Source organism: Drosophila hydei, unplaced genomic scaffold (assembly GCF_003285905.1).
Source record: "Drosophila hydei strain 15085-1641.00,03,60 unplaced genomic scaffold, DhydRS2 tig00000149-arrow-pilon, whole genome shotgun sequence".
In the NCBI taxonomy this organism is placed as follows: domain Eukaryota; kingdom Metazoa; phylum Arthropoda; class Insecta; order Diptera; family Drosophilidae; genus Drosophila; species Drosophila hydei.
Window position 1 is genome coordinate 264,185 of NW_022045678.1, and position 24,315 is coordinate 288,499.

General features: G+C 37.5%; 3 protein-coding genes across 6 annotated transcripts; 1 reads left to right on the plus strand and 2 right to left on the minus strand.

Moving 5' to 3' along the window:
• Window positions 1–299: 299 nt before the first annotated feature.
• Window positions 300–5,490, minus strand: LOC111592078 (vacuolar protein sorting-associated protein 41 homolog). Its single transcript, XM_023304098.2, has 12 exons — window positions 5,393–5,490; window positions 5,218–5,337; window positions 4,992–5,162; window positions 4,810–4,927; window positions 4,389–4,742; window positions 3,996–4,323; window positions 2,137–2,202; window positions 1,675–2,076; window positions 1,432–1,618; window positions 1,138–1,371; window positions 955–1,081; window positions 300–892 (listed from the first exon to the last, which is right to left on the minus strand). The coding sequence occupies exons 1-12, from the start codon at window positions 5,417–5,419 to the stop codon at window positions 519–521; spliced, it is 2,508 nt and encodes an 835-aa protein (XP_023159866.1). The 5' UTR covers window positions 5,420–5,490; the 3' UTR covers window positions 300–518.
• Window positions 2,234–3,744, plus strand: LOC111592079 (beta-1,3-galactosyltransferase 6). The gene has a single exon (XM_023304099.2). The coding sequence runs from the start codon at window positions 2,494–2,496 to the stop codon at window positions 3,643–3,645; it is 1,152 nt and encodes a 383-aa protein (XP_023159867.2). The 5' UTR covers window positions 2,234–2,493; the 3' UTR covers window positions 3,646–3,744.
• Window positions 5,491–5,982: 492 nt separating the features above from the next.
• On the minus strand, window positions 5,983–24,315 carry LOC111592075 (serine/threonine-protein kinase GA29083). Of its 4 annotated transcripts, none has more exons than XM_023304092.2 (7): window positions 24,231–24,315; window positions 23,453–23,718; window positions 8,359–9,076; window positions 7,258–8,302; window positions 6,903–7,048; window positions 6,694–6,843; window positions 5,983–6,629 (listed from the first exon to the last, which is right to left on the minus strand). In XM_023304092.2, the coding sequence occupies exons 3-7, from the start codon at window positions 9,073–9,075 to the stop codon at window positions 6,330–6,332; spliced, it is 2,358 nt and encodes a 785-aa protein (XP_023159860.2). In that variant the 5' UTR covers window position 9,076; window positions 23,453–23,718; window positions 24,231–24,315; the 3' UTR covers window positions 5,983–6,329. The 4 variants fall into 4 exon arrangements, with proteins under 4 accessions (XP_023159860.2, XP_023159862.2, XP_023159863.2 ...); XM_023304094.2 differs by having other exon boundaries at window positions 24,219–24,307; XM_023304095.2 differs by lacking the exon at window positions 24,231–24,315 and adding an exon at window positions 23,919–23,980.

The window sequence follows — 24,315 nt, forward strand, 5'->3', positions numbered from 1 at the left end:
TTCTTAATATATGTGTATATATAACAATTTTATTTTTTAAATTCTTTCTACTCCTACCTTTTTCCCATCATTATATTGATATGGGGGTTTCTCTACTGCTGAATAGCATGCACTTTGTCCCCGTTATCCTTCCTTTGGGGACAGTCCTTAAAAAGCAACAGATTTCGGAATTTAATCAACAGAATGATGCGAAACGATAGCTATGGGCTAGGCTATCGATCCACCAAAATACATGGATATAGTCCATGTTATAAAGGCATTTATAAGCCGCAAAACACGTGAGACAATAACAATATTGCTATAGAGCTTACAATCTAAATTCTCGTTTACTGGACTTTATTTTGTATTAAATCAATAAATAAATAAACATATACATAAAAGCAAAGCTTAAAGCTATCAATCAAAATTTACACATTGCATGGAAACGATACATAATGTTGTTGCTGGATGTCGCATAATACGTGGTCCTAGCCGTTTCAGACTTTCCATTCACAGTAGTTTGTGTTTTTCAATGATTATTAGTCGTCGTCCTCTAATATGCTATCCCAGTCCAAGCATTGGTCGCAACGATTGTCGATCACGCAGTTGTTGTGGTAAATGTGGCCACAGTTAAATATGGTTAGGCCGTTGGGAGGTGCAGTGTCTTTAATGATCACTGGACGATTGCATTTGGGACACACTTTATCATAAGACACCTGACGCCCGCGTCGCTGCATGGCCACCACTTCGGCGTGTGTATCAAAGTAGTCGGTCAATTGGATTTGATGTGCAATTGTGTGTACTTCCTCCTCAATATTGTAGTGCCACAGCATTTTAACGACAGATTTATGAAGATTCGGTATTGTCTGGCCAAGTTTGATCTTGTTGACTACTAACACGGGATTCACATAATCTACAAAGCACGATTAATAGCTTCGTTAATTGAATATAGTAAAAGACAATGGCAAAACTTACCAACTATCCCATCCAGGACTTTGGTTACTATTTCAGGCTGTTTTGTGGACTCCTCAATGAGAATATTCCAAAGATCTTCATCGTTGTGCTCCTTGCAAAACTCAATGGCCATCTCAATGTCTTTTATCTGTAAAAAAAAATTGATTAAACAAAATTGTGTAAGTCTTAGATATATATACATACGCTGTGGATGATTATGTTGAGTGCCTCCACAATACTGCCCATGCGACCGAGCAAGTAGACCATTTCTGGATGAAACTCTTCACGTTTGCATATCGCCAGCGCCTCTTGTATGACATAGTCATTAGAACGGCGTAGAAAGGGCAACAGCTTGCTTCGATCATATTTGGCATACAAGGCAACTAGTCTCTGGTGGAATGTACCCTGACTGCTAATCTTGTCCAGCGCATCCAGGTACTGAAAGAAAGTATAGTTTAGCTTTGAATAGATTGACACAGCTTTGTGTCGTTTACTAACCAAGTAAAGATATTCCTGATTTTGTTCCAATTGATGCACAACCACTTCTGGTTTTATTTTATTCTTATCCAATAATATTTTAAAGGCACGTTCCCGATCCAGTTGTATAAGTGGAATGATTAGTTTAGAGATAACATCGTACAGCTCAAAGCGACGTATCAGCTCAAATACATCCTTGTTTTGCAATCTGTGAAAGTCGAGGTAGTTAGAACGTAGTATTCGGTGATGTGAGCCTTGGCTTACTTCAAGTACATGCGCAGAGCGCTTTCATAGTCGCCTTGATAGGAGTAGAGCAACGCCAACGACTCGAGCAGCTCGTTCGCATTCTGTTTGCGAAAATGATCGTGTATGGCATTTATGACAGCCAAGCCATCGTACAGCTTTGGCGGCCACTCCTTGATCAGATTTAAAAAGCCACGCACATCAAACTTGAGGAACTCATAAAGTACCATTTCGTAGACATGGGGATCTAGCTTACAATCATCCGAGGTGGGTAGATACGCGCTCACGCAACGCAATTGCTGACACTTGACAAACTTGAAAACCTCTTCTTCCCATAGAGCTTTATTGTTGCCTAGCACTCGAAGACAGAGCTTGGCCGCATCTTCATACTGTTTCATGGTCAGCAAATGGTTTATATATAGTCTGTAAAAATCATCAGATAAAATAATTATTTTATTTTATTTCCTTTTGTCAATTCCTTACCTAGCTACAGAAAGCATTGGCAGAGTGCCTCCATGTGTGCATATCTCCATGGCTTCTTCGAATTTACTGCAAAAACAAATGAATATGTTGACTCGATAAATACATATTAGAAAAAACAATTCACATTATTTTTAAATTATATTTTGTAATATTTCCACATTGTTATCCTAAAATATAACTATTGTCCGCGAAGCCTTCGAAAGTATCGATTAATTAACCACTGTTCGCTGATACCACAGTGTCTCCTTCAAGTATCGATAGCCCATCGATAAGTATCGCGCTCAGCTGTTAAATTCGCGATAAGTTTTACAGTTGTGTCGGCTAATTGGAAATTTTTATTTACATATTTTTATCAAAATGCGTCGTATGAATAACCTGGTAACGCTTTTTACGGCTATAACAGCGTTCTTTTTTGGCAGTTTTATTACACGCATACTAACCGTCGTCGACAAATGCCCAGCACAACGCAGCGGAGTTGCCAAACTAGAGCCACATCCGGATTTATTTTTAGTGATACTCGTGTTCAGTGCCCCGGGCAATGCAGAGCAACGGGAAGGCATGCGTGAGACTTGGCTGCGTCTGGGACAGCCACTAAAGCAAACCTACTTCCCCGAAGAGTATATCTACCTGCCCACCTATAGCGGAGGCGGACATTTGCAAATGGAAACGGTTGCAACGCAGGCGCAGCGTCTACAACAGTACATAAACTGGCAACAGCAGCTGCCACAGTTGGAGCAACCACGTGTACATCGCAATATCAAGCTGAAGCATCTGTTTGCCATCGGAACACTGCAAATGAGCGCCACGCTGCGTGGCGAATTGGAGCATGAGCAGCAGCAGCATAAGGATTTGTTGCTACTACCACGTTTGCACGACGACTATAGGAATCTGACAGAGAAGCTGATTCAGTCGCTGGACGCGCTGACACGTCATTATGAATTCTCCTACTTGCTTAAGGCGGACGATGACACCTATGTGAAGCTGGATAATCTGCTCAACGAGCTCGTCTCCTATGATCGTAAGCTTTTAAGAAATAGAGAGGACTATGGACATGAGCCACTACCAGAGCTCTATTGGGGTTATTTTAATGGACGAGCTACCATCAAGACCAAAGGACATTGGCGCGAATCCAATTACTATTTAAGCAAAAATTACATCAACTATGCCTTAGGCGGCGGTTATGTACTCTCCCGTAAGCTATGCGAGCATGTGGCCAACAATTCCTATCTATTGTCAACCTATGTCTCGGAAGATGCCTCACTGGGCACCTGGTTAGCGCCAATGCGCCATGTTTACCGCTGGCATGATGCACGCTTCGACACAGCCTACACGCCCAGCAAGTGTCGTCCCTATCATCTGGTGCTGCACAAACGCAATCAGCGTCAAATGCATGATCTCTACTCGAACAAACTGTGCACCCACGAGATTCCCGGTCAACGAGTATTTGTTTCTTACTATTACGATTGGACAAAGCCCGCGGACAAGTGCTGCGACAGCATTGTAGCTTAATTGCTAACGAATTGACTTCCTTCCTTGCCAAAGTTAGAAATTAAGTTTTATGGTTTAAGATATTTATACAGCAATCAATAAATAAATTGCTCCTGTGGCAGCAGCATTATAAAACTTCAAGTAAATCGAATCTTATGCATAGGGATCAAAGGTCAAAATAAGAAATTGAGTTCCCATAATGTAAGGAAGTAATACTGTAAGGTGTATGAATATATAAATATGCCTGTGTATTGCTGACTGGACTATACCCAAAAGTTATTTGAACTTAAACTACTTAACTACGAGCACTCTCATCAACGCCTAGACATTGCTAATTCATTTCTAACTAGCATAACGATTTGTTTACTTACTTGTGTTTGATGAGCCATTCCACTCGGTCGTCTGTTTCAATCAGGCTGGCCACCACAATATCTTTGGGTGCTACGATGTAGTAGCGATTCTCCTCAATGATGCAGCCTAGATTATAATCATTGACCGTATACTCCTCAAAGCCGCGTAAGGTGAGGCTGTCTGTGCACACCTCTTCGGAGGTATTCATTTTGTACTCAATGACGCACAGCACTGGCCGCAGAGCTTTGTAGTTGGGACTGCGATCTTTTCGGTAACCCAGCACAACCAGCTGGCTGGCAGCAAGCGGGGCCAGTCCGCAAATGTAGAACGTCGTTTGAAATGTGGAGACTGAAAGTAAAGATGACACATTTTATGAAAAAAATAGAAGATTTTTATAGAATTATTGCACGCACTTGGATCCACAACGAAACCGGGCAGATTGCTAGAAGATGCTTCGATGCTGTTACGCTTGCGTATCACACAAATACGAATTGTATCCACCCACCCAATGAGCAGCGTGTTGGCATTGGACCAGCGCAGGTGACATCGAAAGTTTTCGAGACGAGCCTGTGCCGGAACCTCCCATTTCATAAGGCCTAGTGAACATTTCTCACTAAGATCATAGACGCGCACGCCTAAATGACTGGCCCACGCAACAAAGTTACCCTGCCAGCAAATAGCCAAAACACTTCCCTCAACAGAGCACAATTCGCTAGGCTTCAGTTTCTTGAGCAAATTACGCTCGTAGAGCGTGAGCTTGTCGTCGCCTGAAATATATCAATAAGAATCATTTTTAACAGTACGGCGAAAAGATCTTTATGGTCTTTATCTTACCAACTATAAATCGTCGCACACCCGATTTGACTTCAGGATCTATGGCAACCGCTTTGATAAACTTGCCATAACTGAGGTTTTGATTGTTCTCGCAGCTGAACAAGCCCGTAATATTGACCTGTAATTGTAAATCGTCATTGTATGCTACCCTCATTTTTTAAATTGTTTTATCGTTGACTCACGCGTCCGTCGTCGGAGCATGTTGCGACATATTCGCCCTTAGGGTCCACATCAATGTGATTAACAGCCACGGAGTGTGTGTGGCGATCCCCGCTGCTCAGATTCGAGTCCACTGAGTTGCCTTGGTGATCCAGAAGGTAGACTCGCCCCCGAAATGTGCCAAATATGAGAAACTACCATACGATCAAAAATTCAGTTTAAATAGTTCGAAAACTAGCCTAATATTACCTTTGCATGGACGGCACTGCAGGTAACAACATCCGTGTTGAGTATATTCCTGAGATCATTGCCAATGCGCTGGTACTTGAACTTTGGTTCCACCTCCTCCTCCTCATCAGTGCCCGAATCCTAAGGAATATCTGCTCTTTTGAAACTGCTAACCAAATGTTTAAGAAGCACTTACGCTGTTAATTGGCAAAGTATCGGCCATTTTTCTAAGCTTTTTCCCTGGGATTCGCTTCCTTATCAAGACATCTTTAAGCTAAAGTGTGACCGCATTATGCATTCAACAGCTGTTTTCGACATTCACCCATTCCGTAGGTCTTTAGTAGTCACTTCCAAAGCAACTCTGCATACTACATATCGATTCTAATGCTGACACCCACACGCAAACAAAAACCCTGAAGCAACAACTTATGACTATCGATAATAAATTAGCCACCCGCCAACTTTTAAAGTTCAACTGGTTTCGAAATTGATTGTTAATACAATTTTTTTTATATATCAGTATATATATTTCTAAAGTTTTATTGGTGTTTGTATAAATGCGCTTATTTATTGTATGTATTTGTTTTTTGTTTGTTTTTTATCGCGTTTATCGTTTACATTACAAGTGCTAGCAAAACATACATATACGTAAAACAAAGCAAAAGCATCCGAAAACATAATTAACAATTTATGAAAATATACACAACATGCATTTATTCATAATTTATAATCAATTAAAATACTAATTAAAAACACTTTTAAAAATACCAATAAAATATATGTATATGTATGTATGTATGTATATGTACCTTTCTTTAAAAAATATATATGCGTTAAAAGAAAATAAAGTAGCGAACCGTAAACGGTTTGGAAATTGGAATTTCAGAAAACTGTCCGCAACATCATTCAGCGCCCGTCACAGTGTTATTATTATGATCTCTATTTCTGTTGCAGCTGTTGTTGTTTTATGTTGCTATTCTTTCTTAACGGCAATGTGTGTAGTTTATGTGTTAATATGTATAAATAATAAATTAAGGCCTATATAATAGCGCTAAATTACATAATACAAAAACTACTAGATGACGGCTGCTGAGGTGTAACTAGACTGCTTACACACCCCAAACGGCCATGATTCATCTACTAAACTCGCCACCATCGACACCGCCGCTGCAACCGTTATCCTCATTGCCCATTGTCCAATAATGATCGAGGATATCTTCGCTGGTGAAGCGAACATCCGGGTCCGACTGCAGCATATTGGCGATTAGATCGCGCACACCATCACCGATGTCCGACCAGTAGGGATCGGGGAATTCATATACGCCCGAGATGATGGCATCAAACAGCGGTTCCTGCTGATTATCAGGTGCAACAAAAGGCGGAAAACCGCAGAGCAATATATACAATATGATGCCAGCAGCCCAAACGTCAATCTAAGCAAGGGAGATTCAAGCATTACAAATATGTTCTATGACCAACTACATTTCATCTCGTTACCTTTAAACCGTAACCCACTTCCAGCAATATTTCGGGCGACACATAGGTGGGCGTGCCGCATACAGCGAACAGCGGCTCGGTTACCTCGCAGGCTAATCCAAAGTCGGCCAGTTTAAGTTGCACAACATTGCCATACTCGTCTAGTTCGACCTTTAATAAAACCATAATTATAGTAAAGATTGTCAGACAGCTTAAACTAGTTAGCTTACCAGAAGATTTTCCGGCTTTATATCCCTATGCACAATGCTCATGGAATGTAAATAGGACATGGCTGAGCCTAAATGTCGGATCATAATGCGTGATTGGCTTTCCGAGAAGCGTGTGACCTGTGTGATAGCGTCGAATAGATCTCCACCTGAAAAATAAGCAAAGTAATATTAATTTCAATAAAGAACTTTTAAGAATTATCTAATCCCATTCAGGTTTATACTAATTGGAATATGGAATAGCTGATCATTCCTATTCATTCACATATAGTTGGCAATCCCATTCAGGTCAATGTTGTTCCATTTCCAGTTGTTTCTCGGGTATTGTGTGATATTTTTTTATGTAATTAGAACTTACCACTGACGTACTCGAGGACCAGGTACATGTTTGTTTGCTGATCGACATCCATGATGAGCGATATGATATGCGGATGCTCGAGCTTCTTCATGACACGCACCTCGGCATCGATGTAGTGCTCTTTGCCCTTGCACTTGCTTTTATCAATGATCTTGAGGGCGTAGGGCAAGCCCGTCTGTCGATCTTTGATCTTTAGCACAATGGCAAAGTTGCCATCACCGATCATCTTGCCCAGCGTATAGTTGTCTCGTATGGTGACGGGCAGATCGCCAATTTCAACGCCCGTATTCTTAAGTAGCGTCGCCTGCTCGTCCTCCTCTGTGGCGGCTGATTCGCCCGCTTCGCGTGTCCCTGCCGCCTCGGCCGGATACACCTTTTTGCTTTTGACCGGCATCTTGGGCTTGGGTCCCTTGCATGTGGTGCCTGCCGTGCGCAGTGTCTTTCGTATGGCATTGATAGCTCGCTGCTCATCTGCTTCCAGCTTAAAGTCCTCGGCGGTATTTACACGCTCCGTGCCATAGGCGAAAAACACATCCTCCGGCCCGAAGAAATCGGCCAGCTGTGCCACCGATGCTCCCGACAAGGTGAACACCTTGCGCACATAGCCAGTATCTAGTCGCACTACCTGTGTGATAGCGGTCAGCACATGCTCGAAGCTGGGACTGTTGCGCTTATTCAAGAGCAGCCGCATTATCCGACGCGGCTTCGTGCCGTTCCTTATCAGTGTCACAATTTTCGGATGGACAATACTATTCCGCTCATTGAACCGGGAGCTGTTCAGCGGACTGCCATTTGTGGCGCCTGCCCCACCATTAGACGCAGGCGCATTGTTGCTGCCCGTGCTGCTGATCAAGGCTCCATTCTTTAGCGGCGAAGCGGGGCGTTGCAGCTTGGCCAAACGATGATTCGTGGACCGACTGTTGTTCGCCAGCGTCAGATTGGCCAACGGCTGTGAACTGGTATTGTATTCTACTTTCTTGAAATTCTCATTATTGCAGGAACAAACGTAGCTCTGGCCGTCCTCAAGTTCATCCAGAGCAGTGATCTATGAACAGAGAGTGTCAATAGAGTTTCGAATAGACTTAGCATAAGTTCGCTCACCTTTTTGCCGCCCATGTTGTAGATGGCGCGCACAGCACCTGGTATCTTGACGTTCTCCTCGAGCAGACGTGTCAGGTCCTCGTACAGGCTTTCAAAGGAGCGATAGCGCTCATTGGAGACGGGTATGGTAATGCCTGGATAGAAGCGATCGCCGTTGCGATAGAACTTGATGCGATGCGCCTTGCGTGTGGGCGTTCGGCTGCTTGAGATGCGTTTCTTCAAATGTGCCGCACCAGCAGCACCCGCTGGCAAAGCGTTGCCATTCGTTGCTGGCTCATTTGCGCTGATGTTGCCAATACAATCTCCCCCACCGTCGTTGCGTCCACTAGCGCCCGGAGGCGCCGAATTGGTGGAAGAGGCACCGCTAAGGGAGCCATTCGATTTGCCAACGCTGCCACTACCAGCGAGCGAGCCATTCATGTCGCGCAGCTCATGAAAATTCTTATCTAGTTCCGAATTGGAGCTGGCCGGACTGTCGCAGTCGTGACTGTGTTCGGCTGCTTGCAACTGTTCCTGTTGGTCGAGGTGCTGCTGCTTCTTATTGAGCTGCTCGAGGATGGCGACTTCTGTTGAGGAATTCTTGGCCGAGCCAGCGCCGGCATTGGCGGCGGCGCTCTTCTTGGGCGTGGCATTCGGACTGTTGGCGCTGTTGCCACCTTGCAGTGAGGACAACAGAGCGGCGGTGCTGTGCAGATTGTTTACCGTTTGAACTTCCATGCTAATCGTGAGCGAAAGTTGAATGTAGCGAAAGGAAGAGACAGAGAGCGGGAGAGTGAGAGAGATAGAATTAGTGAACTATTTTTGAAGACATTTTGATTTTGATTTGACTTTAGAGATTGGCGTACATTCGATTGCGTCGTCGTTGTTTTGTATGTTTCACTCTTGATATTGTTAGCTTATATTTACTTAGCATCATATTTTATTTAACTGCGTTTTCGTATGATTTTTCTTGCTGCCGTCTCTCTCATGTGTGCTTATGGAAAATGTTTCTCTCTTGCAACAACAACCCTGACTACTGTATATTGACTATTTAATGCTGCTGACATTTCTAGCAAAAACAACAATAAATAACATTCAACATTCAACAGTAAACACTACAAACAGTAGAAACACTGTAAATAGAAACTCTTTAAAAAAAAAATAAGTCTGAAACCGGTTTCAATGGCTCCGCTTGTTCAGACTAGAAAGTATCTGACGGATACATACAGCAAAAAAAGAAATAAGAATGCCAGCTGTAATTGCGCTAATTTACGTAAATTGTTTGCAACCACATATTTTCCAACCAAGCGCTGCTCAGTGCTTTGTCTGACTCGCTGACTTGCTGCACTAGATTCCGATGATGACCCCACGACGTTGACCGATTTACCGTTAACAACAACAGCAACAACAACTGGCTGACAACACAAAACCAGGTCGCGCCACCAAATTCTTGCTGATGATTCATATCGACAGAGGCGCAACTAGCAAACACACCCAGGACATTAACTGAAGTATCTCGTGACCGAGTCCGTACCCATATCCGTATCCACATCCTCATTTAGTTCGTTTCGTGGCTTCGTTTCTTTAGTCATTTTCATAATGAAAACTGTTACCACGCGCTAACTACACCATATTTAGCATGATCCAATTAGAGTTGGGTAAACAAAGCTTTAACGTGGTCGACACTTGATATGCCCTTTTAAGAATATCTTAACTTATCAAATCATAAGTTAAATGCTGCAGCTTAAAGCGATTGTATTTGCTGAATTTACTTTGATTATAATATATAAATAATATTTATTAATATTTATTTTATTTTATTTTTCAAATTTGTAATTTTTTATTTAACTTTTATAATTGTTTGTTAAGAAAAAAAAAATGATTGATCGTAGGTCTAGTTAAGGTAAATTAAATAAAAATCTATATATAAATCCTTTATTATATAATCTCAGCTCAACCATTTAAAAATAAATTTTTTTATTAAAATTTTAATTTATTTATAAAAAATATATAAAGAATTTACTTTTCTGTGAATTCCCATTATGGAATTAAATGAATGCCATAAAAAATAAAAATATTCAATTAATATTTTTATCGCAATTAACTAAGTATACTTGAGTTTTATTGACTTAAAAAATTATTCTTATATTTGTCATGCTAAATAATGTTGTGTAATTAAAAATGACAATTTTATTTAATTAACTGTGATTTGAACTACTCAAAGTAATGAAATTTAAGATTTTTGTGACATTTAGTTAAAGCCGCTTTGCTGTCTGGACAACAGGTGTCGCTAGCTAGGGATCAAACGAGTTGCGCCACTTGGCACAGCGGGCAATTTCAAAACTAACTGTCACGCTATATAGTTACGAGAGCAATCAGTTATCTCTTCTACTGTCAAGTTCATTTAAGTACTCTGGCGCGCTTCGCCACACATGCCACATGCCACATTCCACATTCCACATTCGACATTCCATGTTTCACGTCACAGTCTGTGCAAATTATTGAAATTGTTGTCATTAAGCGATCATTGCCAATTGAATGCCTACTTTGCCTCTATCCTCCACTACTACTATCACGCTCTCTCCCTTGCCGTATATGCCATCCTCGTGCATAACCGTTCAATGAGTCAGCTGTCCCCTTGCGTCCCCTGCTCCTTTGCCTAAAGCTGAACGTAGGTTATGTCAGACCAATGCTATGAGTATGCCTAGCTGCCTCTCACTCACACGCTCGACTCACTCGCACTCGCACTCACACCACTGGCCGTGCCGCTGATTGAAGCTCGTTTATGATTTTATGTATATATATATTTTTTTTTCATCATAATTTTTATTCTTCACAGGCACGTTTCACTTGGCCATTGTCTACCCATCGTTGCAAGCCGTCTGAATTTAAGTTTTGTCTGAATACCCTTTTAGCATGGCTACAATGACTTTATCATGAATTCTGTAATGCATATCCGGGTTCGTCTTTAATTTCAGCAACTGGGAAATTGAAGCTGTCTGAAATGCAGCTTTCAGCTGTTTCTCTTTGCTCATTACAGATTTCATTCATTGTTACGACAAGCAGCTAGGTATTATAATATAATATAAATATCTGCTTATTAACGTAAATTTCAAAGAAAAAATATTGTTCTTTGTCAAACTCTGGTTTTTTAAGCGTATCTTAGCTTCGTTGTTAGCTTAAATCTTTGCTGTTTTCACTTAGCTTTTGTTTTATACACAAGACGTGTGTTGGTTTCGCTGCCAAGCTGCCCCTGTCCACCCCTGTTATCTCCCACACCCCTTCGAAATCACTTTAAGCTTGATCGACGCTCAGTTTTTTGTGCTTTTCGAGGGGATTCGCGTGTCGAGCCATAAATTTGAATTACGATATTTGTATGGTTTGTTATGGAGAGTATTTACTGTTGTTGTTGTTGTTGCTTTCGTATGCATGTTGCCGTGGCATGTTGCGGCAACATTCATGGCTGCCTGCATAGCCTTTCTCTCTGGCAAATGGAAATTTATGCCCCGAGTTATGACTGCTCCATTACCTCATTACCAAGCGCTATTATGACGCCACCTTTTGGTAGCCATCGTGCCGCCATACTGAGGCGTGCCTAGGACCGCCTTAGGCAGCGCCCACTTAGACGCCAAAAGGCGAGCGCACAGGTAATTAAGTTAATTAATGTCCAGTTGCCAATCCTCCAAGGAGCAAAGCCAATGGCATTTCACACAAAGGTTGTCGTCATCTTTATTAGTGCGAATTGTAGTGAAATTTCATATGTTGTTGTTGTTTTTCTTTCTATTTGTTTTTGGGTTTGCTTGGCCTAATGGCGCAGATTTTACCAATATGCTTGCCAAGTGGGTCAGAACTGCTGGCCAAGCAAGTGCAACGGTTCCCAAGTTCCATTGAGCATGACATTTGGCATTTTGTTTGGCTGTTGCTCAGACGACGATGAAATCAAAAAACCATTTGACCTTTTTCTCTCTCACACACACAGACACACTCCCTCTTACTCTCGCTCTCTCTTTCTCTCTTTGCCAGCCCAAATAAATATAAACCAAAATGGAAGCCAAACGATGACATTTGCGAATGCAATGGAAAAACTATGACAGACCCAATGTCACCCACATTAGGGGTATGCACGCAATGAGCCATAAAAAAAAACAAAACATAACACCTTAACGCATTTTGTAAACTTAAGTTATGCAAAGACCTTCAAGCTTGGGAACTGAGAAAGAGGGAGAGAGATCGAGCCAGCGTTAACAATTGTGGGAACACGTTTAGTTAGGAAAATCAAAAAGAGAAACAATTTTTCACACTTTCTGTTAAATGGAGAACTAAATATTTCTTGCATTCAGCTTAAGTAGAGTTTCGAAAGCGTCAACTAAATATGAATGAGCCGCTTAATTAAAAGCCAACAATTAACTTTTATCAGCATTAATTGAAAACTTTCATTGGAAACCCCCAAATTGTTATCAATTCGCTTAACATTTGTTCTTTTAATGGCTGTCAAAATGGACAGATAACAAAGAGTGAGAGAGAGAGAGCGTCTTTTAAGGAATAATTACATTTATGTATATACAAATTTCGGATATGTCGTTTTTTGCACTGTAATTGCATTAATTTGAAAACAATTTTCATGAAAATGTATAGCATTATAATGAGTTCGAATAGTTCTATGACTTAACTTGAATATCGTTACTTATTAAAAAATTGTTAAATTAGAAGTAAGTGAAATTGAAATACTTCAAATATCATAAGATAATTCTTCGAAAATCTAGTTCGTTCAAGTTTCATTTTAAAAAGTTTCTAATTGATTTTCACCTTAAAGTGCGAACAATTTGCACTCCCAGGCACGAGCTGTGCTCTTAGTCTATTTTTAATGATATTTGTCTAATAAAAAATTTGTGGTAAATTTCCAAGAAAAAGTATATTAGCTTGACAATGACAAGTCAAACGAGTATAGGAAGTGGTTGACTAGAATATACCCTGCAGCTGCAGCACTTGAGTTCATAAGAGGTTAGACTTCTTATAAATTTTGGTATTTATCTTTATATATATCTATATCTATATCTATATATATATATATCTATATCTATATCTATATCTATATCTATATCTATATCTATATCTATATCTATATCTATATCTATATCTATATCTATATCTATATCTATATCTATATCTATATCTATATCTATATCTATAGCTACATCCATCTTTATCCATATTTTCATTATTATTTCAAGGTTCCTTCAGCTCCTCCCATACCCAAACACCTAGCCTTAATACCCTATGCCATACCGAATATGAAAATTGTTATATTGACAATTGTTACCTATAGCATGAACATCCCTGTGTCTAAATATATAATGAAATAATAACTGGAATCGTTACTACGTCAAACTAAAAATCGATAAGCCGCCGGGCCACAGGAAATATGTGCGTTGGCGACGATTGCTCTTCTCGTTGTTGTCGCTCTTGTTGTTGTTATTGTTATTGTTGGTCTTGTCATATCAGTTGCCCACGCAGACAACACCAACACAAAGCGAACACAGATACACTTCAGAGCGAATCTAACCAATTGAAGCAGCGCCCATTGAACCCAGACGAAGCCAATAATAAAAAATTACATTTATAATTAAATTTCACATGATTACAGAATAAAATATAATGTGAATTGCCTCAAAAGGTGGGCAATATTATAATAGTGGGCACATGTGCCAAAAATAGTAAGAGATAGACAAAGCGAGGTAACACATGCGAGACAGGGACGGCCAGAGCGCGATGGAGAGGTTAGACAGGGGCAAGTCTGGCCGTGGAACAGGTGCGCCCAAAACAACGCGTTGTCTTCGGTTGTTGCACCCAGAAAAAAATAAAATAAAAAACCAAAAGCCAAGCAAAAACAAAATAATAAATGAAAATAAAGTAAAACACAGAGACACAGCGGCAGTTGGTAAGAAAAAAGCGTTGTAAGTTATGACTCGCTGCTGCTGCTGTTGTTGTTGTTGTTGTTGTAAAATTCATAGTTCACAAAAGTTGTTGAATTAAGGTTTACACGCACTCAAGCGTCAAATTAATGGGCCACGAGCAAAATAGAGGAAAAGAAGAGTAAAAATAAACAAAATGCGACCGGAAAAATGAAAATGCCACGCAATCAAGACGAACCATCAAATTATAATGTAATACCATTATTGTTATTAATAATATTGTTATTTTTTTATTTTTATTTTTATTTTTATTATTATTTATATTGTTATCATTAACATTATTATTATTATTAATATTATTATTATGATTATTATTAATATTATTATTATTATATATATTATTATTTACATTGTTATCATTAACATTATTATTATCATTAATATTATTATTTTGATTATTATTAATATTATTACAACTGTTACTATTATTTTTATTATTATAATTTTTATTTTCATTATTATTATAGTTACCAGAAGTCTTAATAAAAGGGTATATATATTTTGCATATTCAAAATGTTGTCGAAATTCTACTCCATACAGCTAATAGCTGTTAAATTATGATAAACAATTGTAAAAATAAATATGAAAAATAAAGGAGTTTCTCAAGTAAGCACGTGGTGATCGGGCACCTCGGATTGCTAATACTTGTTCACTGACTTTTACTTTACTATACTGAAAAGTATTTTTTGCAGTATTTTAGTTAAGTTACGTAAGACATGAAACGTATATCATTACGTAATATTATATCCTATCGCCTTATAAATTCATTTTCCTTTCTAGCGTTGTTTTAATTTCTATTCATTTCGCTTCGGCCTGTCGCTTTCTATTCTTTAATTTAACAAAAATATTTGTTTATTTTATTGCCTTTAATTGAAATACAACTTTTGGAATAGAAACGTTTTTTAATTGTCTTTTAAGCTGCAGCAGCAGCAATAAAATATCAATTCGTATATCAATGCCCATTGATAGCTTTGATTGACTGTCAATACTTGACAATTGAATCACATTTAAAAGCAAAATAATAAAACAAAAACAGTTATTTTCATCATTGGTTTTTCTAGAGAAACGAATCTTATGAGATGCCATTCAGACTCTTAATGAATCTATTTTACGCAGTGTGAATTGAGTCATATATCTTTTATTGCTGGGATACTAACTATATCATTTTAAAAATAGTTTTTTTTTCTATTTTGTGTAGTTTCGATGGAAAAACTTAAGACATTTGGTGATTCACTTAAAAGTGCGAATTTAAATTCCAATTTCATTCGTGAGCTCAAAATATTTCATTCTACGTATGAAAAAATTGAGTCTTACGATTTTAGCTATCAGTCTTACTAAAGATCTCTTTATGTAGTTTAAATTTAAATTTTATTTAAGGTTAATCTCTATGATTCTATGAATCAAATGATCTACAAATTTGGTTAACTTAAATTAAAATTAAAATTAAATATATTTAACTTAAAAAGATATTTTTCTAGATTTAAGAGAGTATTTGAAGTTTGAGAGTGTTAAATAGAAATAAATTTATTTTCTCCCTGTTTTATTGCCCTTTTTGCTTTCTACCAACGTCAACGAATGAATCAATAGGAAAAGCTAGTGGAAAGCAAAGCACGTAAAGAAAAGAAAAATATATATGCACTGTGCGCTGTTCCATTCAAAGCACAGGACACAGAAGCTAGTGTTTTGGGCTCAGGTAATTGTTGCCATAAAAAATTGGGCACCGGCAGCTTGTTGAGAAAGCCGCAAACGTGTTTAGTATGCTGATTAGGCCAGCAAAATGAATACTCTGTGCCCATTAACAGGCAGCGCAGAGGCGGAAGCGGAGGCAAAGGCGTGACACAACGTGACAGTTGCCCTTGGCAATGGTGGACTGGAGGGCGTAAAAGATACGCTCAGACAATCCGACAGCTGTGACAGCTGGCTGGGCTGCAAAAGGGGGCTGAAGAAGAAGCAGCAACAGCAGCAGCAGCAGAAGCAGCAACAGCAGCAGCCAGCAGGCGGCATCTAGGGAATGCGTCTCTGGAATCCAACTCCCCAAATACGGCATGTGTTCAAGTGGCGTCGACACTTCAACTCCGGCATTTAAATGCGGAACTAGGCACAAAGGAAGTAATCCGGCGCATAGAGACGCACAACACATACACACAAACATTGGGGCATACCATGCAGCATCCAGCTGCCAAGATGCGCCAAGATTTATGAACGTGCTTTGCGCTGGCAAGTCTAATGAAGAAACAACAACAGCAGCAGCAACCCTCGCTGTCTGGTTGCTGACTTAACGGCCAAGGGTTAAAAGCCGCACACAAAACACAAACATCAACACGCACACCAACACACACACACACACACACCTACTTACGTCTGCATAAAGAAAGGCAGACAAAGCTAATGCGCGTTCGTTTTATAGAAACACCTGACACAGCGCAAAAGTGCATACACATACACACACACACACACACACAGGCGAGGGTGAAACAATGTATCTATTAATATGCCTTGCTCATTAGTTTCCACACTGTGAAGCCAGAAGCTTGTCAAGTTGGTTTTTGGAATATTTTAATTTTTATCAATAAATATTTTATATTTATATCAAAATCTTAAAATTTATTTTTGTCAATATTTTTTAAGATATTTTTTTAATCTTTTTTTAAATAGCATTTTAAAGACATTTTTCTTAATATATATCTTATTACTTCTTATAGTTTTTTTCTTTTATTAAATATTTTACATATATTTCAATTTTTTTTATTGCATACATTTAAATTTTTTAATATTAAAGTCATTATTAATTTAAATCAATTTTATTGTTTTAATATTTATTTACAACATTTAGTCCCATTTCACTCGCTTTTCAATTAAGAATTTCGTGATAAATGAATCAAATTAATATTTTTTATTGCATTCAATTGCCAAGTAATTTGCATTTATCACACAAACAATATATTTTTAAAGTATATATTTTATTTATAGCTTCTATTTTATGATAAATGATACGGAGAAATATGAAAACCAGTTTGCAACATTTGATTTCATGAGAATCGCAGAGAAACCACTTAAGAATAAAACAGAAAGTTAAAAAATTAAATAAAAAATTGCTGCAGTTCACAGCTAAGTTGTATTGAATATTAATCAATCCATAAGAAATACTTGGCTAAATAATTGAAAGTCTGCTCTCGAAATGCACAATTCATATTGCCTGCTCATGCTCATGTAAAAACATGTTAAGAAAAAGTAAAAGTTCAACTTTGGAGGCCACCGCCCTCAAATCGCAACAATGGGCGAACAAATGTTTGCACTTTAGAAGGAGAAGTGGGTGTCGGCTTGTGGTGCCCCCTGGGTGCGCCTAACTGCCATGTGACAGTTTTCACTTGGCTCCACACAAAACCACTTGCCATGTCGCCTACAATATTGCAACAGCAACAGCAACAACCAACGCAATTCACGCAACTTGCAAGTTTTCTGCACTGCGCAGACTGCAAAAATGTCCTTGAACTTTGAATCAAGTTGTTAAGCCGGTTTCTTGGTCTTCTTTTTGTTCGTCTTTGTTTTTTTTTTTTTTTTTTTTGTGTGCTCTTATTTTAAGCTGTTTTTCCACTTTTCATGGCGTCGATGATTTATGTTTTTTCCCAGACTAAATTGTTGAAAAGTTGGTTATAGAAACTAATTTCATTTAATATTTATAGAGTTCTGTTAATTTTATGCAAAAATGTTGCCAACAGTTGTGTAGTTCATGTTAACAGAGATCTACAAAATATTAACAGTGGTGCAGCATATTTATGTAAATATATAAGACCATGCTGTTATAGTAAATATTAACTTCCAATTTGAACTTTTATAACCAACATGTTGCTATCATGCGATTTATATGTATATATACATTTATATGTATAAATGACAATTTCCATTAAGATGCAAATGAAAATGTTGCCGGCAAGTGTAAATGTTGCTGACGCATGTGGCGCATGTTAAGCGGGTTAAACGTGAAAAGAAACTATGCTAAATAGCCATAAAAGGCAAATTGCAAAAAGTGCGTGCCTCTTCGTCATCTGCACATTGATATTCATTGCCATTTCTTCAAGTTGTTCTGTATTGCTGTTGCTGTTGCTCTTGCTGCTTTCGTGACCTATTAAACAAATGAAAATCGATTTGGCTGTTTTTCATGTTTAATTCATTAGCAGACCAAATGCGAACAGCAAATGAATTCATTTCCAGTCCCCAATTCCCTATTCCCCATTCTCAATTCCCAATTCGCAGATCCATGTTTTTGGTTTCAGCGCAAGGTCGCCAAACGCTGGCAAATAAAGTTGTTCAGTTGAGCCGAATATAAAGGCAGCTTAATATGTGTGTTTCAAAATAAGCCAACACAGCATATTTGAAATGCCGGTAAAGAAGCTGAATAAAACGGAAGCAGCAGAGTCATATTTAGAAAGAGAGGGAAAGAGAGATGAAAAGAGTCTGCTGCAAGTCGAATAACAGCTGTGCGCCTCGTTATTTGACATTTAATTACTGAGCGATCAAACAGAAGCTCGTGTTGCTTATAAAATCTATTTGTTTCTCTAGTGAATTCTGTTATCAGCAAATATATATATAAATAAATTCATATTATACTATATTTTTTATCAAATATAAATAAGCAAACTTGCTGCAGTGGAGATTATGATCGGCTTTTGGCAACATGATATTTGCTTATATATTATATATGTACATATAGATAAATTATAATCTCAGGAAATAAATATTACTTTAAACGCCATAAATATCAGATATCAGTTAATGAATTCTATGATTATAAATAATGATAAAAACGCAATTGCTTAAACAATATCAAACATACCACAAATGCTAAATATGATGACGCAGATTGAAATCAAACACTTCAGCGAATGGTTTTTATAATTCAAAATTTCATTAAGATAACTTTTATACAAAAGTGAAAAAATTCTGCGTAAATATATATATATAAATATATAAATAAATTCAGTCCCAGACACTGAAAATATATTTTTTAGATTGACCTGAACTGCTTATAATTGATAAGTAATCATTTATTTCTATGCTCATTTCGGCATTCAAAATAGATTTAAAACCTAATTTGAAGACTTAAAGTAGACAATTAAAATATACAAATCAATCTAAAAGACATATGTTGGAGTAAATGTTAAGTTGATGTTAGTCTACACTATGTTAAGCATAGCTACATAGGAATATTAAAAAAGTAATGGCACATCATAGGCAGCTTAATTGTATTGTAATATACGATAAAGACCAGGCCTTTAGCAATTTATCAAGTTATTATCTTTAACCCATTGCATGCACCAAGTCATATTTGACTAGTATTCAAATTTAGCGCTCTTTTTATATGAAATATGTTTATAACATAAAAAAGTTTCATTAAAATTGAGCAAAAAACATAACCTATATATACATAAAAAAATAAATAAAAACAGCGATAAAAATAACATAAAATAATTCTTTCATATAAACAAAGTAGGTTTTACTACATCTAGAAAGTAGTTTGTTATTCCAGTAGTTGGGTTTATTGATCCAAGCGAAGAAACTATTTCTAATTAGCAAAGTCACTAAGCGGAACTTGTTAGCCAATGCTACCTGTTATCAACATTTACCTACGACAGCTAAGTAAATAAAAAAATACAAAAATAACTTAAGGAAACTCGCTTCGACAATGTTAAATGAAATAAATGGCAACAGCGATAAGAGGGGAATTTTAGAAAAAAAAAAGAAAAAAAAACAAGTTTTAGCTGCCAATAACAGTAGCCCACTTTAATTGGTAATTCCTATGCCGAATTCTTTTGGAATTTCTAATTTAAGCCAAGCCAAGCCGAGCTCAACTCAGCTCAGCTCAGCTGGTTTTCAATCAGATTTGCATGCCCATGCGACTTTCTTTGTCTTGCAAAACTTTCAAAAGCAAAGCAGAGAAATTAAAATATACTAAATTGTGCGATGGGCGCCTCGAGGCGCTATCAAAAATTTGCAATTTAGCTGCCCAACAGCAGGAAAACTAATAAAATTAAAACAAAGCAATGGCTCTAATTAAAACACAGATGAAATAAACTCAAAAGCCCAATACAGTGAAAGTTGACACGGGCCACATATTCGAGTGTTTACTGTAACATGAGCAGTACACAAAAAGAAAAGCAACTAACTGCTGTTATGCATACACTGAAAGAAAGCTAGATTTGATGTAAGATTGGCTAAAGTTTGAAGTAAATTTCGTTCCTTAAATAAACTGAATAAAATTATATATATATATATATATATTTATATATATATATATATATATTTATATATATATATATATATATTTATATATACATATATATATAAATATATATTATAATTTTTTTAATTAATTAATTTAATTTATTTTTATTAGATTTATTATTTATTATATTTTGTATATTTATATTAATATTAATTATTCTACTGAGCTACCAATTTTCAATTTCTTTTTCATTTAAAACATATTTATTTAGTGAAGTGTCTTATGTTTTTCTTCAAGTGTTTTTGCTTACAACAATAAATTAAAACCGTTGCAACTCATTGATATTTGAAGCTCTTTAGGCCTGTAAACAAAAAGTCTGCAAAAGGAGCAGTTTCAGCCGTGGTGGGGAGTAATAAAACAAAAAAAAACTTGTCGTTAAAAGCCGAAAAACAATCAATGCTAAAAGTCGCGTCACTTTTGCATTGTTTATGGCTGTTTGTTTCACTTGTTTTGGCTTTTGATACTCGGATTTAATGCACGGCTCAAGTGCGCGGCGAGCTAAGCGCTTTGTCATAGTTTATACTGTACATACATAAATATATATATATATATATATATATATATATATATATATATATATATATATATATATATATATGTGTGTGTATGTTTGATAAAGGAGCGGCTGAGGCTTGGCGACAGCCATTGAACTGCCTGCTGCGGTCAGTGACGTCATGCGGTCTGTTAAGTGTTGCAGTGGCTTTGTTCCTTTTAGTATGTTGCTAGCAACATTGCAAATTATACCATTCCCATTCGCTGGGACGCTCCTTTAAATGTTTAGCAACACAACTCCCTAACTGTATTTGAATATGTTACTGAACAGAAATGTTAACTAAACTAAAAACTCGTTTAAAATATATGTATAATTTTAATAAAATATAACAATAACGATTTCGGGATCATTGATACTGTTTACACTATATATACGTATTCAAATAAATCTCCGGTTTTATATAACTATTGAAAACTATAATGCCAAATTTATTTGCAGCAATGATTAACGATAAATATCTTTAGACGCATATACATAAATAGGCATATGCATATATAATCATATAATGAACTCCCACTTGGCAAGCGCATTTGTGGCTCGACTTGATATTGCTAATTTCTTATCACCCACACACAGAGACTTGCATGGCATGACACATTTTACTAGACTGTCTGGTAATCGGATCTCCAAGTCTCGTCGTCATAGTCAGCTGGCGTAGGAAAATAAACAGTTAGCTAATTTTTCACAGTATAATTGTTTATGGCTATTTTGTGGCATCTGTTATTTAACACGCCACAAGACCGCAGAGCCACAAGTTGCAATCAAATATAATGTTGTTTAGAATATGTCTACATGTTGCCAGCTGATCGTTTTGCTTAGCTATAATCGTATGTATAGATACATGTGCGTGTTGCTGGCAAGCTGCCAATTTTGGCTTGCCGTCAAATGACGTCACAGCCGGCGTGCGAGCAACGTGGGTGTTTTATAAGCAATTATGTGTATTTTATTTTCATTTCTTCTTCGTCTTATTGTATTTTTTGTTTATTTTGTTTTTGTTGTTGCTTTTTTTGATTGCTTTTCACTTTTCGCAATCGGTGCGCTGTCATTTTTAATTGACTGTTTGGATTATTTGGGGGCTGCGTGCGTGGCACGTCATGGATATTGGCCAATTGGCGGCGGCTATCTTATGCCATTTATCTCTTTCAATGGGCTCGCTAAGTGAAAGTTTTTTGTTTGTTTATTTGTGGAAAAGTTCATTGGCAGCGCTATAGGATGCTGGCAACAATGTTGCCAAGATGTTATGTTGCTAGCACACACGTATTCTAGCGACTGAACGCGACAGCAAAAGGTAAACGGCAATAAGCGTGTTAACCGTTATGAATCATCAGTCACACATATTTCTAGAGAACTTTCAAACTGTACAGCAAACACACTAAGCGAAGAATTCATTAACTTGTGCTGTATGTGTAATTAGAAGATAGGCAAAAAGCAAAAGGCAAAAAAAGCAACAAGCACGAAGAGCGCACAAAACCGAATACTAGAGAGCGGGCAGACTTTTTTGGAGATAGGCAGCAAAGAGCAATGGAATTATGAATGTGTCGAATGTTTACTTGTGATAAGTGGCGCAAAAAATATTTATAAGTAATACGCTTTGCAAATATGATAGCTTAAATAAATTAATAAATGTTGGCTTTGTTGTTTTTGCTTTCGTATTTTGCTTTTCGTTTTTTCGTCGTTATGGCAAAAACAAGTTAGTTACCAAAAACGAGTCTTTGTTGATATTTGGTCATGCGACATTGTTGAATATAATATTGGGAGTCCATCTACAGATTCTTAACTCTATAAGAGATCGATAGGCGATGGGCAATAGGCAATTTCATTCAAATATCAATGTTAAGAATACCCATTTCCTTTGCCCTTTTCAATGAATCAATATAACAGAATATACGTGTTATTTACTTTTTCTGAGAAGTATAAGAGTGTGAAACAGTTGCTAGTTGTTAAAGTAAAAAAGTATTATTTTTATTTTCAAGATTATTTCCCCTAATTCTCTTATAAAATCGACAAAGACTGCCACAAGTTATAGTTATATTTATAGCTTAATTTACTTTCTTCTTTTTCTTTCGAGAACTGCTGCATGCTGACTCCTCAATGTGACACACTGACTTGGACTACGCAACTTCAGCTGTTATTATCAGAGAATGCGGCTTATCTGTTATACACTTGCACAAACTCAAACAACCAAACACGAACACACACTTTTGCACACTCACTCAATCAACGCAACATTTGTCGTTTTGCTGCACAGTAATGTCAAAAGTCGCAATATTTCATATGCATTCATTTTGTACACGACAGAGTCTTACCTTTCTTTTTTTTTGTATTTTTGTAACAACGTTGACGACGTCGACGATGGTAAATCCGCTAAGCCAGCAAGGCAGTTTTCGTTGTCTTATTGCTTTCTTATTATATTTTCGGCTAGTTATTTCCACATCTGCAAGCAGAAACAGAGTTGCGCTCTCTCGTTGTGGTTAGTCGTTGTTATTGCCGCTTCTGCTTTACTCTTTTTACACACTCACACACACACACACGCACGCACACAAGCGCAACTTGTGATTTTGTTGGCCTTTAGCTAGAAACACAAAAGAGAAAGAACATGCAATTTGCAATAATACTGGAAACTTTTGCAACGCTTTTATTTCACTGTATTTAATCCCGTCTTTCTTTGCATTTCACTTTGGTCGCCGTTGCCGTTGCCGCTACCGCCTAGCGTCACGCCCACCTCACATAAGCGCACCAGAGATGAGCGATTTTTTATATGTATGTGTGTACCTGTGACTTTTCGCTAGTACGTTAAGAATTGAAAGTAAAAGGCATTTGGCAAGCGTCACATGATATTTTGCTTTGCTACAGATGTGTTAAAGTTCAGTCACAGGAACAGTTGACACAGTGACTTTTTAAAAAGTCACAGAATCGCTCATCTCTAGTCGCCACTGCAAATAGCTTGGCTCTTAAGTCTACAGCATTGTCGAACACCAATTGCAACGCGAAGCAAACACATGTACTAATTAATGCAGCCGCTATTGCTCAAACAAATGTTTTTCACAATAAATTCACATTTAATTTATATACTTGATTAAATACCACAGATAAAGGAGGAAATGCACCGCTTAAACAACCGTGCGCACCACAGAGAACCCGACCAGACTGCTGCGTGTGACTGCATCTA

Coding starts and splice junctions, on each gene's coding strand:
- LOC111592075 (XM_023304091.2), bottom strand. CDS start 9,274: ATGATGCTAAGTAAATATAAGCTAACAATATCAAGAGTGAAACATACA. Junction 9,077..9,203: donor CAACGACGACGCAATCGAAT/GTACGCCAATCT, acceptor GCTCACGATTAG/CATGGAAGTTCAAACGGTAA. Junction 6,630..6,693: donor AAGTGGGTTACGGTTTAAAG/GTAACGAGATGA, acceptor TCCCTTGCTTAG/ATTGACGTTTGGGCTGCTGG.
- LOC111592078 (XM_023304098.2), bottom strand. CDS start 5,419: ATGGCCGATACTTTGCCAATTAACAGC. Junction 5,163..5,217: donor GCAGTGCCGTCCATGCAAAG/GTAATATTAGGC, acceptor ATCGTATGGTAG/TTTCTCATATTTGGCACATT. Junction 4,928..4,991: donor CATGCTCCGACGACGGACGC/GTGAGTCAACGA, acceptor TTACAATTACAG/GTCAATATTACGGGCTTGTT.
- LOC111592079 (XM_023304099.2), top strand. CDS start 2,494: ATGCGTCGTATGAATAACCTGGTAACGCTTTTTACGGCTATAACAGCG.